Source organism: Arvicanthis niloticus, chromosome 10 (assembly GCF_011762505.2).
Source record: "Arvicanthis niloticus isolate mArvNil1 chromosome 10, mArvNil1.pat.X, whole genome shotgun sequence".
NCBI classification, from domain to species: Eukaryota; Metazoa; Chordata; class Mammalia; order Rodentia; family Muridae; genus Arvicanthis; species Arvicanthis niloticus.
The window spans coordinates 77,344,501-77,362,493 of NC_047667.1; the positions used below are offsets into that span (position 1 = coordinate 77,344,501).

General features: G+C 36.2%; 1 protein-coding gene across 1 annotated transcript in view; it reads right to left on the minus strand.

Annotated features, from left to right (window-relative positions):
* Positions 1 to 11,544: 11,544 nt before the first annotated feature.
* LOC117716227 (contactin-associated protein like 5-1) overlaps positions 11,545 to 17,993 on the minus strand; it is a 688,126-nt gene continuing 681,677 nt past the window's right edge. The window contains exon 24 of the mRNA XM_034513191.2: positions 11,545 to 17,954. Within this exon, the coding sequence (XP_034369082.1) occupies positions 17,761 to 17,954 (194 nt within the window). The 3' untranslated portion in view covers positions 11,545 to 17,760. The remainder of the gene's footprint in view (positions 17,955 to 17,993) is intronic.

Genomic DNA, 17,993 nt, shown 5'->3' on the forward strand with positions numbered 1-17,993 from the left:
AGAGAGAGAGAGAGAAAGAGAGAATGTGCACATGTGTGTGACTGAGTAAAAGCTAAGGAACAATTTTAGGATATTATCTACCATGTTTTATTGAGATTGAGTTTCATTAGCCTGGGGATCATGCTTGCTCATAGCCAGTGAACAGTTCTGATCCCCCTGTCCCAACCATTCTACCACAAGGATTTCAAGGGAACACATCGGACGCATATTTTGTAGATACATTTAGGAGGTTATATTTAGTCATTGATACATTTTTACTATTTCTAGGTAGACCTTTATTTTCCTCAAAATAAAATCATAAATTCAAGATTTGATGAAAACAAACAACAAACAAACAAACAAACAAAAACGGATACATTGTACCTTCATCCTTCATTTTAGAAACTGAGACCTGGCGTGGCAGTGACTTGGCTAGACACATCTTTACCATATGGGAGAGAATTGTGCCTCTTTAAGAAACGTGCAAATAATGCTGGTAAGATGGCTCAGTGGTTAAGAGCATTGGCTATTCTTCCAGAGGCCCTTGGCTCATTCCCCAGCCACCACATGGTGGCTCATGACAATTTCTAAAGGGATCTGATGTCCTCTTCTTTTATGCACATGTACATACAGATTGTGCACTTATATGTTTACAAAATTACATAAATAAATTTTAAACAAATTGTAAAAGAAACTTGCACATGCACCGCAGCCTTATTTTTTCTTGTGGGGTTTACCATGATATGCCCTGGAAGTCTCCTTGTCACTCAAAACTGTTTAAAATGAACAGTGACACTTAAATCATAACATTTCTTACCTGTTTTACCTCAAGCCTAAAATAGAATCTGTGCTAGGCTTTCTGCATAGAAATATGGTTTCATTTCACCAGTCCATAGCTCTAATCTGTTATAAGTGGAATAGCAGTTTTATCTTGGGTTCTGTCCTAGTTTCTATGAAACTGTTAAGAAAGTTATAGTTTACAACTTGCAAGCTGACTGTCAAGCCTGACAATCTGAATTTTATTTCTAGGACATTTATAATAGAAAGAGAAAACTGACTCCTATAAGTTGTCTTTTTGTTTCTATAGATGTGCTTAATCACAGACACACAGACACACACAAACACACAAACAGGGAGACAGACAGACAGATAGACAGACAGACAGACACAGAGAGACAGAGTGACAGAGAAAGAGACACACAGAAACACAGAAATACAGAGACACAGAGAGATAGACACACAGACTCAGAGACAGAGAGAAAGAAAGGGTCATAGAGATAGATAAACAGACAAACATTAATTCATTTTTAAAGGAAAATAAAATTTGGCAGCCTAGCTCCTTGAGTGATTGGTTTTAGAGTGAAATTTCTAATAATTGTAAATGTTGCTTTATTTATGTGGGCTATGATTTTTATTTTCATCTGAATGATGCCATTTGTTCTAATCTCCCTTCTTGGATCTGGCTTGCAGAATCATAAATTCCTCAGTCTTCTCTTCCTCTTAGGCCCAGGGTGAGGGCCCTAAATATGGGATCCTCTTGCTTATTTAAATTCCATGCTTCCCAGGAAAAGAACATGGCTATAGAGCAAGTCAAACAAATGTCATAGGATATGGCATTTTCCATAATTCTACAGGACAGAAGCCAAAATCTAGTGAATCCCTAGGCTTTGTGTTCAGGCTCTTCCTGCTGTGCTGAACTAAAGCCTTCAATATCCTAAAGCTTGAGTAGAAAGCAGAAGACCTTGAAATATCTGAGAGATTGGAATGAAGCCTGAGCCACTTCCAGAGGTACCCCTGAGTATTTCTTTTTACCCTTGTAGACTCATCTGGCTTCTAATTTGACACACTAACTGTCTGACCTTACACATTCAACATCTATTTGTTTATTTTCAGTATCAATGTGTTTAAATTCAGAAGAGAATCTTTTAGATGTGTTTTGTAAAATATTACCCTATCAGGCTTAAAACCCACACTTTTATGGACATTTGATAGTAGCCAAAAAACACAGTGGAAAAAAATATTTTCAATAAATGGTGATGGTCTAACTGGCAGTCTGTATGGCAAATATATATATATATATATATATATATATATATATATATATATTCATATTTATCACCTAGCACAAATTTTAATTCTAAGTGTATCAAGTACCTAAACATATAACCATATATATTGAATTTAAGAGAAGAAATATTAGGATAGATCCTCAAACTTATAAGCACAGGGGGAAATTTCCTGAACAGAACACCCATGGGTCACGCCCTAAGATCAACAATTGATAAATGGAACCTCTTAAAATTGAAACGCTTCTGTAGGGCAATAGACACAGTCAACAGAAAAAATCAGCAACCTATAGATTTGGAAAGAATCTTCACTAACCCTATGTCCAATATGTGAATATTGACAATATATAAAGAGCTCAAGAAGTTAACCTCTATAAAACCAAATACCCAATTAAAAACTGGGATACAGAACAAAACAGGGAATTTACAACAGAAGAATCTTGAATGGTCAATAAGCACTTAAAGAAATGTTCAAAACCCTTAGTCATCCAAGAAATGCAAATCAGAATGACCCTGAGAATTCACCTCACACCAATCAGAATGGCTAAGATCAAAAACTCAAGTGACAGCACATGTTGGCAAGGATGTGAAAAAAAGAAACACTCCTCTATTGCTGGTGGGATTGCAAACTGGTACACACACTATGGGTTCCTCAGAAAATTGGAAATAGTTCTACCTGAAGACACAAGTATACCACTCCTGGGCATACACCCAAAAGACACCTTACCATGCCACAAGGACATGTGCTCCATCATAATCATAGCAGCCTTATGTGCAATAGCTAGAATCTAGAAATAACCCAGATGTCCCTCAACTGAAGAATGGATATAGAAAATGTAGTTTACACAGTGGAATACTAGTCTGCTATTAAAGGTGAGGACATAATTAATTTTACAGGCAAACAGATAGAACTAAAAATATCATCCTGATTGAGAGAACTTAAGACCTAAAAGGACATGCATGGTATGTACTCACTGATAAATGACTATTCACCAAAAAGTACAGAATACCTAGGATACAACCTGCAGACTGTAAGAAGTATAACAAGATGAAAGATGCAAATAAGAGTTATTCGATATCACTTAGAATGGGGAAGGAAATAATCACAGAAGACAGAGGGAGGGAGGGATCTGGGTGTCAGAGGGGTGTGGGGTTGAAGGCAAACAGGATCACACATGGGGCCCGAGGAAACGAGAGAAGCCCAGAAGACCAAGAAAATTAATGGAAATAAGCAGCCTCCAGGTTTGGATATAGGGGACCCTCTAGAAAGTACTCAAACATCTTAGCAGAGATACCTGTCATTTCTAAATAGCAATTCTACAATTCCATTCTAACCTGCACTAAATTCTGTACAATACAATTAGCACATCTGTTCCTGCCATATGCTTGATTTCAGGGGCTGTGTCCTCTTTCTCTGACTCTCAAGTGTAATTTTTATATGGGCCTTCAATTATTCTCAGCCATATATCTTGTAGACACAAGAGAAATAACACCCTCAGCTAGGTGCCATGTTGAATATGGTAATATCCCATTCTCTATAGCACCAGCCAGGAACCTATCTTCAACTAAGCAATGTCTTTTATATGCAGATGCTGTATCTTCAGTGATCATTCCTAACATTTCAAAGTACACTGTTCAATGCCTAAACAAATAGGATAAGAAATGCATAGTTCTCACAGATAATGCAATGTACAAGAATAAATAATGTAGGTGGAACATCCTTTAATGGAAAAAATCAGGGACAGCAAGCATTCAGTAAAATATTCTGTATTTAAGCATATTTCTATATTTGGCATGAAACATTTTGAGAATTGTGCAGAATATATTAACACAACAACTAATACATACACCCTTGAGGTGACTACTCTCAGTAGTGCTGTTTGAATGGAAAAAATGATAGAAAAAGTAATGAATGAAAAAATGAAATAAAAAGTAAAGAAAAAGACATGAGTATGCCTATGATGGTGAGGAAAAAGTTTATCATAGATGTGTGGGAGAGCATAGTGAGAAGCAGAATCATCTGGGAGGCTCCGGAGTGGTCATGATTCTGAACTATGTGAGGAGAGGGGAGGGAAAATGGAGAGAGGAGCCAGGTACAGAAGGCAGGATGACAAAAATAGGTACAGAGAAGCAGGTAAGCTAGGGTCTAAAATGCCTGGATTATATAAAGAAGAATCACAGAGGAAAGGTCAGTTTAGCCGCTGAGCTACAGAGTTAAGGGTAAAGGACTGGATATCTCAGCCATACTCTGTTATAAGTTCTGACTGAAGGATTCTGGGAGAACCTGAATATGTTGAATATTCAACTCATCTGCTTGTTTCAGGTCTGTAACTTTGGTGTACTTACACACTGATGGTCAAGTAAAAAATAACTTTCCATTGTCATATTGCTAATCAAAAGGTTTTGAATTATGTCGTATAATTTGTTCCTCAAAATCCTAGAACTATGGCTCAATTACACCACTCCTGGGAGTGTATGTCAAGGTATTCAAGTCACCATATAGGAGAGGCATTTACATGCCAGTATTTGCCAACACTCTAGTACCACATAAAGTTACAAATCCAAGAGAGGCATCTGTACACCAAGTAAAGGGTAAAGAAAGGTTGGAGCAACAGAACTTTCTTTATTCATAAATAAAAATGAAGTTCTGGCATTATCAAGGAAATAGATGCAACTGAAGACAATCACATTAAATTAATTACTTCTGTCTAAAAAAGATAACTATTGAATGTTTTCTCTCATTTTTGAATTCTAAATTACATAAAATCATGAGTGTATACATCACATGAGAATAGAAATGAAACTACCTGGAGTGTTAAACATAAAAAGGTTACATCAGAGTGTATAAGGAATATACATTATATACTTGCATGACACTGAACTTGTGTGGCTAGTTTGATCAAAAATTGTATTTTAAACCATGAAAATACTAAATTTTGAGTTTTTTTTGCATTTTATATTTTTGACTTAGAAATATTTAACCTATATTCATATTATTGGGTAATGTTATAAATCTTAAAAAAAAAGAAAGAGAAAGAATGTGAAGAGCTGAAGAATGTGCACACACATGTTTGTAAATCTGATTTCTGTCTACTTGTCTTCATGCAGTATGATTGTTAAGGATGCCTGCTGCACAGAATTTTAAAAAGAAGGCAAAGTAAGAAGTTGAATACATAGCATAGTGTAGTTTCCCTTGTCCTATTCTGAAGTTTGCCCAAGGCATTTACAGTCTCCTTTTGTGAATCTCATTGCAAGATTCAGTGACTCCAAGAATCATACTTTATAGTATGTCAATATCTCTGTACAATAGTTATCATTAGTAGTAAGCTATCAGTGTTGGTCTATTGGGGAGAGAACACGCTTTCTACTAGCCGGTTATAACATATATGCTAAAAGATGTTTTCTCTTATTCTCAGGTTTAAACAAGCATTATTCTAGCTTTGTAGACATTTTCAAATAAATTCAAGTTATTCTTCATGTTGAACAAAAAAATTGTCCTGAACATAAAAGCTCTTGTATATGGAAAATAGTTTAGGATAGAGATAGTTTCAGTTTTGAATGCATAAGTTTGTTAAGAATATAGAAAGCAAAAGTAAACAGGCATTTATAAAAGTTAGTACCTAGCAGATACATAGAAGGTACACTAACAGAACATCTTTAGGTGAGCTGCTTACAATATCAAACAGAAATGCTTGGAGAAGCCCTGTTGAAACAGCCACATTGGAGTTTCTGACTGAGATTCCAAGGCAGAGGTCAACATTCTCTCCAAGCATTAATTTCTAGATTCTCGTTGTGATGACAGACATTTTTATACCATGAGGCAAAACAAATGTTTTAATAACCTTAGCTGGTAGCTATTTTCTTTTTTGTACTACTACAAAGACAAAGGACCAATTCGCCCCGGGTGAAAATTTTAGAATACATTTGAAATAAGCATGCTTGATTTTAATATGAGATGATCTCTTCATTCTTAGGGTGCACTGTAGCAAGCAAAAATACACATGATAATTTACTAAGGTGGTACACGAGCCTATCTCAGGAGGTTTTGTAGGGATACAAATTACCTCTGGCAGACCAACATTCTAATGTCCCTGATTCTGTAATGCCCTTGATCTGAGAAGGTTTTACATGAGCATGAACAGCCTTTGACAATGTACTGTGTTTCTTGTTTATCTAATAAGGTGATGTCTCACAGAAATACTACTAGTGGGAAGACCAGAAGGAAAAGATTTACACCACAGCAGTCATACTTTATTTGAATTTGCTGTAGCAGCCTGAAGAGCTAGTATGTCCTGAACCCCTCCACAATGTGATTCACTCAGAGGCAGTCACATTCACTTTTTCTCAATGAAAAACTGAGTTATAGATTGGGAAAAGCCTCCCCATATATACAACAATAAATAAGCTGCAAGTTAAATTTAAGCATTTGTGATTCAAAGACAGCATTAGTCGTTGCAAATTGCTTTGCTCTGACTAGAAGTATTTATCTGTAAACTGAAAAAAAGGCTTCTTCTGTGGCTCTGTCATGACAATAATAGATGACATATGCAAGTATACAACACCGATCAACAATTGATGGCTCAGTTCTTCTAGGTTTTATGTTTGTTTGTGTGTGTGTGTGTGTGTGTGTGTGTGTTCTAGAAGTAAACCTTTACTGTCATTCCTCAAAAGCTATATATATCTTGTTCTTTGAGGGGTGTCTCTCACAGTCCTAAAGAGGCTGACCAGACAACCATAAGGCTCTACTTGTCTCTGAATCCCTGGCACTGAGTTTATAAAGGAATACTACTCTACCTAGTTGTTTTGTTTTATACTGTTTTGCTTTAAAACTGTGATTAAACTCAGGTCCTCATGTTTGTAATAGTAGGTAAATTATATCCTCTTCCATCTCCCCAGACTTTTATTAAACCATTAGAGACCACCACTGACAATACTTGACTCTTTACCCCCATGTTTTGTAATGCTAAAATCTACAAAACAAAGCTCATTATTTTAAGTGTTCAGTTCAGACATATATAGCATTATTCTACAGCAAACTCCTGCCTCTAGAATGTTTTTTCTTCTCTCCAAACTGAACACCTGTGTCCAATGATCTCTCTTTTCTCCTATCTGAACATCTGTGTCCATCAAATAGATAATAATTCTACATTCTTTTTTTTTCCATTCAGCCTCAAGTAATACCCTTGTACTCTCTGTCTCCCTGACATTGACTACTTTATGTCGTGCAAGTAGAATGAGTTTGACTAGCAGCTATGAGCCCTGGGAGACAAGCACATGGTGTTAGACTCTCTAAGCCAAAGGTTAATCAGATAAGGCCACGGTGTTTCCTTATGAAGAGAGGCACTTGTCTACTTTCTGTCAAAGATGTGCCTGTTCAAGATTTGGCCTAGGAAAATTTCTTCTTCATGAGCCACTATGAAAATTATATCAATACTTGTTTAGCAAGGGACTAAATGTTGTGTCCTCCATAAATCATTAAACTGCTAACCAATAAAAAGCCATTATAAAGTGAATCTTGACTAGCTGTGGTAGTACAAACCTTTTATCCCAGCACTGAGGAGGCAATAGCAAGCAGTTTTCTGTACGTTTGAAGCCAGCATAGTCTACAGAGTGAGTTCTAGTATAGCTGGGGCTACACAAAGAAACATTGTCTTAAAAAAAAAAAGACAAGGAAAAAACGAAACAATACAAAAGCAAAATGAAAGAAAAGAAAGAAAATGGATTCTAGAATGTGATTAGATTATAATTCATGAATAAAATTTAAACTTTTACAAAAGAGGATCCTTTGCTTTTTACCATGTAAGAGTAGCACATGGACATGACTTTATTTTTATTTATGTTTTTTCAAGGGTAGACAACAGTGACCTTCAACTTCTGATTCCACATGCCTCTACCTCCTGCAGACTGAGATTACAGGTATGCAATATCACATCCATTTTTAAAATACACTGGACATTTAACCAATCTAAGACTTTGTATACTATATGCTAAATAAAGGCTCTTTCTTTGTAGTTTGATAGAAGTCTGTGGATTCTGGTACCCTCTTCTTGGACCGCTAGTGTCCAGAACTGTTAATGGAAATAAAAACAACAACAGCAACAACAAAAGTTTTGAAATTATATACCAGTCAGGAAGAAAACTCATTCCAGTAAGTTTGAACACTAAAATTTGTAATTGAACATTTTCCTCCCCCTTCATTTCTGTTACTCTCAAAGCAGTGGTTTTCAACCTCTGTGTGAAAACAGATTTGGGGTAGTATATCAGCTATCCTGCCTATCAGATATTTACAATTAATATCTGTTGTTACAATTCATAACAGTGCCAAAATTATACTCATAAAGTAGCAATGAAAGAATTATTTAAAATTTGCAACATTAAGAAGATTAAAAAATTCTGGATAAAATATACTTTTCCAGCAGCTCTGGAGGGTCTTGTGGGTTCTTACCCAGCTAACAGTTCCATCTCCAGGCCATTACAAGTCCTTGTCTTAAAGATGTCAAGGTGCATCCTTCCTTAAGAACAACATTGTTTCCTATTCTTTATTCACATATGCACACATGCACCTGCATACTTGTGAAACAAACACACACACAGACACATAGAGCTTTTTTTCTTCTTCATTTTGTTATCTTACCAAGCATAGGCCAACATGTACAAGTGGATTATGAATAACAAAATCTTTCATCAACGTATTTCATCCTTTAAGTGATCCTGATAAAGCTCCCAAAATATAGGAAAGAAGCACATATTTTTATGAGTATACAAAGCATATTTTAGAATCCTTTAGGTGATGAAAAAACAACATCAATATGAGATGTTTTGTATTTGTTTGTGGTCTCTCAACCACCTACAAGGTATGAAATCTGAAAACCTTGCCCACCTTGCCAAAAGCCTTGAGGTCATTAATTGATATTGATAGTTGCTTTAGATAGTTCTTTTAAGATAATGTTTCTCATTATTTAGAATCATGTCATCTATTTCAAATAGGATATGTCAAAGTATTTCTAAAATGATATGTAAATTGTATTTATTCACTATTACTATGTTCACCTATGACAGCCAGAACCACACAAAGTACACATGATGTTTCCAACATAATTCATTTGTCAACAACCACTGAGGAGGGGCATCTTCCATGTGCTTCCAGTTCTCTGTGGCACACATTATTTACTTTTTACAAATTATAAAATAGCAATGTTCTGGAAAGTTGGGGTCTTCTTCCAATGCAAGCATAAAAAGCTAAATTCTCTGACAAGCACCAATATAAAAAAATCTAGGCAGTGGTACCTGCCTGTAATCCAGTAGAGAAAGACAGAGACAGGGAAAGGCAGATGTCTGTAACTCAATGGTAAATCAATTTAGTCAAACTTATGAGCCCCAAGTATGTGTTCAATGGGAGAATTTTTCACAAAAATATAATGTGCAGAATGTTTGAGATATTTTGGCCTTTACATTCCTCTGTATATGTACAGCACACACACACACACACACACACACACAGAGAGAGAGAGAGAGAGAGAGAGAGAGAGAGAGAGAGAGAGAGAGAGTAAATGTCAAGTAGCCTTGTGGAGGACACCAGTGAGTATATATCTGGCTACATAGTTTATAAGAATAATGTAATTTGTTCTTCAGGATCTGTGAAAGTTGTTTATTTGCAAATTTTTATTAGCAAAACTTGGAATTTCAGTGTTTTATTGATCCTGAGTCACAAAACTAGGTGTCCAAATACAAAGAATTACATAAAAGAAATGGGTTTTTCTGTTTCTTGTACCCACACAACTTTTTTTTATTGGATATTTGATTTATTTACATTTCAGATGCCATGTTCTTTCCCCATTCCCCTTCCTAGAAAACCTCTATCCCATTCCCCCTCTTCCTTTTTCTTTTATACCATTTTAACTACATGCAAATATTGTTAGTTCTAGGTTGAGGAACTAGCAATGCAATAGATGCAAATAGTCAAGGAACAAGCAAGACAATAAACACAAATAGTCAAAGAACAAGCAAGGCAATAAACAAAGTTCAGTGAACATTCCTATGATCACTGTTTCTAAGGGCTTATCAAGATAACCAAAATATCTGAGACTACTTCCCTGCCCTAGCCCAAATTCATTTTCATGTCTGATGCCTACTTTCTTGTTCTAGCCTAAAATTTAGATTCCTGCCGAAATTACTTCTTTGTTGTAGCCTAAGATTTAGATTCCTGCCTCAAGCTTCTTAAATTAACAGGCTGGCAAGTCAAGGACAGGTAAGATTCTGCACAGAGTCTTACCAAACTAAGACAGGAGTGCATTGCTTTTGATAATGCATATCCCTAACAACTTTTAAAGTCTGTGGTTCTGAGCTTTTTTAATTCATGAGGCTCTATAGTGCTCAGTCCTTTCAACTGAGTTCCAATCTTTTTCTTTGCTATTTTCTTTATTAAGACCCTAGTAAGGATCCTCAACATATTTTTTTGAAATGAATTTCTTGTAGCCCATTTTCCTCAAATAGCCATGATTCTTCTCTGAATTATAGATACAACAAAAATTGTTTTCCTGTCTATTTGCTGTGTAAATCAAATCCTGTTTTCTCTCATCTTCTCCTGCATTCCATCGGCAAGCCTCACTGATAACTTCTGGACTCAGATATACTCAGCATCTCCCCAAATCCTGCTGTCCCAGTGATACACTCTTTACAAGTTATAGCTCCCCATTCTTGCTCCTTCCCTCCTGTTTTCTAATTCATTCTGGACTGAGCAAAGTAAGAATTTCATAAAATCTTGTCTGAAATAGTCAAAGGTCGAAGTTTGTGTGTTTGTTTGTATGAGACAGTCTGATGTAACACCAGCTGGCCTCAATCTCACTTTATAGCTAATGCAGACCTTGAAACTTTAATTCTCTTGCCTTCCCTTCCTGAGAAATATTGGATTTATGTATGAGTACCACCACACTTAGTTTATTTGAGGCTTGGTTCAAACACATTAAATTACATTTAGTTTCATTTTTATTAATGAATCTATGTGTACCAGGTAACTCATAAACACAAATCTAAATAAACATTAAGGTTGACAAATCTATTCTGGATTAATATATATCTGTTCTTTCAAACACAGAGCTATTGTTAAGTAGTAGTCTTCTGGAAGACAGAAGTGCAGGCAAAATAAAACAGAAAGTATTGTGAGTGAACACTAAGAAGGTGTCAACAGGGCTATAGATATCTCTGAGATGCTGAAGTCAGCATGGTTTAAGAAACTTTTTACCAAATCAATAAGCTTGCTCAGACGAAATTTTGTGCTTGACATGAAATTTGGTATAAGTCAGTTAAACATGACAGAGCCCTAGAGAGTACTTTGAGCTCCACTGAAATCAATAAAACAAGAGAGTAGAAATTTTGTGTTTTCTCATGTGTCATATGGGCTAGGCATGAATGATCTAAGAAATAAAAGTGGGCTCTGAGGGATTAATTAGTTGATACCTCATTAACCAAAGAACAACACAGCAAGACATATTTCTGTTCCACACAAAAGTATACAAAATTTTCTCTTTATTAAATATACAATATTTACATGTAAGTATTTTTGTACATCTAAAAACATAGAAAACAAAGAAATCTCAGTCTAACATTAGCTTTCTCCATACATTGTATTAAAACGTGTTATATGGCCTATGAACAGATTTTGGATGAGGCAACATCACATGTGACTGGAGACTCTGTTACAGAAACCAGAACTATAATATCTAAAGTAACAAAAAAAATCCAGCTAATCCAAAAGAGAAAGGTCTGTTTTCCTTCTGTTGTGCTATATCACAAGAAATCCTTTTATGTGTTTGGGGAAGGTCCTTCTATATATTGTTACTTATTTTCTGAAAGAAATCTCCCTGACTTTTCATTCTGCCAAAGAAAGTTCTGACCATGCCAGAAAGACTGGAATTTCTCATTGGAAATGAACATAGTAATTCTTTGTTTTAGGGATTTGGGAATTTTATGAACCAAAGTAAACTTTTGGCTACTATATTAGGTATGATTAGAATGTATCATGTGTCTTCATTTCCTTATATTCTACTATCCTGCCATAGACTAGCTGCCAATAAGAAGTGTCTGATAAAGAGAACATAGGCTATTGGAAAGCCTGTCTATGCCAAGTTCAGGAGAAAGTTACTGGCTTTGATTATCACCAAATATGAGGTACTTCTCATGATACAACAGCACTACATTAAATCAGGTATGTTTACATACTTCTTTTTGCAAGAGTATTTAAGGCAGGACAAGAATATACTTCTTGGTACTGCCATTAAAAGAGAAAAAGATTAAGCTAGTACTTCACTTATGCTTTTAGAATATTGCTGCCTGTACTGTGAAAGTATAACTGGTTAGAGGCCTATTCATTTCATCCTATAAGATTGCAATGAAAATGGCTCCATCTGGGAAGGACATTTAAGGTGGCTTCTGGGTGACTGAAGGCCTTTTCTGCATACCTGGTGTCCTTTTCATGTCCTCTGAGATTTACTGCTGAGATCTAAAGCATGGCACAGGAAAATATTAATAAAATTATGACCAAACTGTAATTACTGGCACATGTCAGCTTTGACATATCTAGGGATTAATCTCCTAAGTTTATCCTGCTATTTGATGTGAGCTTTACTTGTGGACTGAGGAGCACTGAGAAAAGACTGCTCATAGAGTATCAAGTGGTGGCTGTCTGAAGGACACACTATAGTGGATGGAGAGTGACATACCATTCTAGCATTATGTATGACAAGATGGGATAATCAAGGAAGGAGATGGAAGGTCCACTAGGCTGACTCCAATATTTCCTCACTTCTCTCCAAGGAGCATTTGATAATGGGCAATGGACCTGAAGATCATGATCATCATTTATTTTACTTAAGGCTGATATTAGGATGCACACCCTGGACAGATAAAATCACTGTGGTAATAATTCCAAAGCATCCCTGGACTATGTTTGTAAAACATAAAACTTAATTCACCAGGGTAGTGTGAAAATGCCATATGAAATTGAGTAAAGCATTTCTGATGCAGGGCCTGTAATATTGCCTCTTCCCAGAGTTATAAGACAAATACAGGAAAGACACACCATCCTCACTGCATGCTGGAAAGTTTCAGCTTTCTTCACTTCCAGCAGCCATTATGAGCTCCTTGAATACTCTTTTCCTCCTTGACAAAATCCCATCGAGTCTGCTCTAACACAAAAGCCCACTGTTACTTAAGTCTTGCTCATGTCTATGTAACAATTTTGTAGATTATAAACACTACAAATGAAAGAAGAGTTACGTACAAAGTTTACCATTTTATTATAAAATGTGCTTCTTACCCTTCCACAGAGTACCTTAGTGCAACATAAGAAGAGGGGTTTCATTCAAAAATAGAAAACTTAATCATTAGAACCTTGTCTGAGGCATTTAAAGAACTTCCAACACGAAGTGGTGAGACTTGTCTCCCTACAAAGTAGGTATGCATATAGTTTCTTGGATAAAAATCAAGGAACAGCCCTTTTATTTTTTAGTGTGTGTGTGTGTGTGTGTGTGTGTGTGTGTGTGTTGTACATTCTTCCATTTTAAGTGGATTAACTAATTATAATCTGTGAACCAAGAGCTGAAAAAGAAGAACAACAAACATTTTCGAAACAATGACTTGAGAAAGACAGTGGGTAAAGCCAGAGAGAGGGAGAAAGGTTTAGAAAGCCCCAAAAACTAGTATACAGTAATAATTCAGATAAACCAAGTCTTTAAAAAAAATCATTTCTGTGTGAGAGTCAAGGAACAGCAATCAGTCATCCTCCAAGAACTAAAGAGTGTTCACATTAGCCTGCACCGCCCTTCCATTAATGTCCCTTTTCACTAGCAGGTACAACATCACCTGTTGATTTAGTTAAAGCATAACCTATAGGACAGTTGGGAACAAATCATACCCAAGCAATGGTTTTAGGAATGATTATGAGTCAGACTGTATAGGTGTCAATGCCTCTTGTCAAGCTGCTATTATAATATGATTAATGTATTATAGTTCTATGGAATTCAAAAGAAGTGAAATAGTTGGTAGACAAACTAACAAAGGAGTAGTTTCACAGATTGATGCCCATGTCCATGGATACCATGGGGATGTTATGAATGCAATTTCCCAGTGTGAGTCTTCTAATTGAGATGATGTCATAGAGAAAGAGAATGTGAATGACCTTCAGAGCTGGAAATATCTATGCAGAACACATAAGTATGACTTCATTTAGATGGACAAGAGATCAATAAATTATTCTATCAATAGATAATTTCTAATTCCCAGAGATTTCTATAAATATAATCAAATGGTTTTCTAGGGCAGAATATGGAGAGTTAAAAGATGTGAGACTATCAAACAGCTTAATGGAAATCTAGAAGAGCCATGGTATAAATGGATGCCCACCAAAGAAGTGAAATCAAAAGGGGCAAAAGGAGAGACTGCTCTTTTCTGCCTCCAGTCTACATATGGGTCTGCCATATGCAGGGGCACACATTTGAAATGCCTTAACAAAACCTACAAAGTTTAGCATCTTTTTAAATGTATTTGATATAAACAGAGTCAATGATCCACACCTTGGCAGAGTCAGCTAGCTGTCTCAAAGTTTCAAGGCCAGCCTAATTTACAATAGAGTCAAAGACCAGCCAGAGCTAGCAAGTGATTCATGTTCACAGAAATTGAGTCTAAAGGCTGACACAGGTAAAATTTTTTCTTTCTCTGTCCAAAGAGTCCATTTAGCATCTTTTACAGACATTGGTATTTAGGGGCAGTTACCTAGGTTGAGGAAGAGGAACAAAGTAATCATCTCCAATAGAATTAATAAATAAAACAAAAAATTCTAAAAATTATCCAGAAATGTGTTGGCTTCTAGAAGCCCTTGGAAATGTTTTGCAAGTTACCTATGCACAGTCCTTGTTCTCTGAGACCTTGTGCTGTGTATAGAATTCTGTTGTTGTAACTCAAGTGAATAACTGCATAAAACAGATGATCTTGTGGCTCCCCAACACTGATTCTTCTTTCTAGCTTTGATGGCATTCAGTGTAGGAAGATGCAGAATACTACCTCTCCATCTAATGTGTGTTGTGGATTGTGAGAAAATTCTGATTTATCCCTGAGACTAATTACAATAGTTCAGCAATTTGGCATGTATCCACCATTTTGTTACATGTCCAGTGTTCTGATCTGCATAGCCTGCACATCCAGGAACAAAGCAAGTAGGATGTGTGCTATGCAGAGGGCAGAGACTGGCTTCATGCATTTCCCTACATGATTATCTATAAGTACATATTAGTAGATAAAGAAACAGTACAAAATTTAAAAGTAGAAACTACACAACAGGAAAGAAAAGGGGAAAAGGAAATAGACTCTCAATGTTTCTCATTTTATTAGATGATCATTTGTCTTATTAAAGATAGAAAAAGTATAAAGGGCATGTTTGTTAGAATTGCTATAAAATAAATTCAGTAGCAAAAAGATAATGATATTCTAAAAGAGGAAGCAGGTATGTCAGTGTCCATAGAAAAATTTAAAGAAATAACATATATTTAGGACAATATTTTATAATTATGGACTGTGTCACACTCAATCCTTATTTTCTTTCCTTTGTAAGGTAAGAAAAACTATAAATTTGAAACTATATGATGCCAGTGAGGGCTGCATTATGCACTTCTTTGTCTAGGGCTATCCAGAAATGTGAGAGGTAAGATACATACTAAGATGGATGGCCTACTGACTGGCAAGTGCATGCTCTACAAATCAGGTCTACCCTTCAATGGGAATTGGTCAGTACTTTCCTCTTTAAGGATCTTTCTTCTAGCATTACCTAAGGCCTGAAGTGTTTAGATGCTTCCCCCTTGTCTTTTTTCTAAGGTGGTCCAAGAGCAGAATTAAAAATACTGTTATTTTTAAATGGTCAAGATTACTCACTAAGATATTCTAGATGCCTCTTTGGATGAATTGTATGCTTTGCTACCAAAAGAACCCAAAACATGAGATGCTTTATAACCTTATTTAAGCACAAAAATAAGTGCATGGAGCAGACATGCATACATGGGTGCAGGTAGACTGGAAAGTATAATGTGCTTCATAAACTAAGGACTCCCTTGAAATCCTCTCATCTATGGTTGACCACTAAGCCCCACAGAACATCCCATCACTTGCTTCTTGGGAAATAGGTCAGTTGTTACAGTGAAATCATTAGTTGTCTTCTAAAATGTGAATTCTGCTAACCTACACATTCTCCCTTTTTGGGGGGATCTTTCAGAATTGGATAGACAGGGATAAATCTCCTGGATACTTCTCATTTTTTATGCAGCTCTTTTCCTTAATTATTTTTTTCAGTTTTCCTACTGAAGAAGCTGAGTTAAGATGGCTTAAGTCTTTTCATGGAACCAGTTCAGCCTTTTATTTAAATTCTGTTAATGCTGCCACAATCCACACATGTGTATATTCCTTTACATCAGTACAACAATCTTAAGAATAACATAGCTAATATGTTCTAGTAAAGTGGAAAAGGCAGTTCGAAAGTTACAGGAGCAGCTACATCCTCACAGCAGTTTCAGGGAACTATATCCATATTCATGCCTCAAAACTGCATAAGAGAGGAGCAAAATACCTGCTCACTATTCAGTAACTCAATATCAGAAGCTACTGAAACTCTATGGAGAAGATGACCAATGAAGTCAGGAAGCTACTTGTAGTGTGGACATTAAACTAACATAAATAATTATTTCTGGTTGCTTGTCAAATGCCACCAAAACAAGCAAGCTAAGAAGGGTCTTCCTCTGCCTTAGGTGTCCCTGCTGGGTATTCTTATAATAGAGACACTCTGTTTTTGCAGATGTTATGAACAGCTGCCACCCCATGTTCTGTGAAGACTCATAGCCACTATCTACTCAGCTCCCAAGGAAGCCAAGTCTTTCCACCCCCATGTGGACTCAGATTCTTTCATATATTTAAGTCCTAAATGAAAAATGGCTACAGGATTGATGCCCTGTACATACATTAATTAGGCTCATTTCCCTGAGCAATGCCTTAGGAAAGGATGTTCTGGAAACTATTCAGATACTCAACTTAGAGACACACACCCACACCCACAAATCTACAAACTTTAGAAGCCTTTCTTTGTGTTATGTCTTCTAACCTCCTTCCTCTCTCACAGGGCATCTAAATGAACAAATGTTTATTTTTCTGGGTGAATTTACTTTCTTTCACACCCTCCTGCTCTACTGGGATCCCTGATAAACTCATTACTTAAAGAATGATCTGACACTGTCTTTTTATGTCTCTCTGTCACACGTACCCCTTTCTCCTCTAAAGCTACAATGCCTAACAATATGGTATTGGGCAAGGACAAACATTAAAGATGAATACCACAGCCCTCAAGTCTAATAGAATATGACAAGAAACTAAATAGTAAAGTTTAAAAACATAGAATGTGAGCATATGTGTCTCTTCCTTTTTTACAATGGTGAAGTCTGTGTCTCCAGTGGGCATTTTTTCAACGATGATGTCAGTGAACTACAGCACCCACAGCTACCTGATCTCCTGAGCTGTGTCAAGGAGATTACAGCTCTTGTTGGATGCATGTATGTTCCAAAATCAATGGTAAATGAGAGAAAGAGAATCCTTAAATTAAAAGACAGAAAAGAGAAGAGAATTATTCTCTTCTCTTAGAAAGGGAAACTCCACAATAAAAAGGACCAGGCAATTCTGCAGAGTCTCAGATAAAGTATTCCCGTTTGCACTTGCTGGTTGTATTTTCCAAGTCAATGTTATTTCTAAAGGAACTGTCCAAGTTTCCTGGGTATTCTTTCTTCGTGTGACTGGTACGCAGTGATTGCTTGTGCTGATAGAGAAAGTGAGTCATGATTCCAATGACACAAAAAGTGATAAATGTCACCACTGCTATGACACCTGTAGGGACAAAAAGGGGAAAGAAAAGAAAGCTGGTAC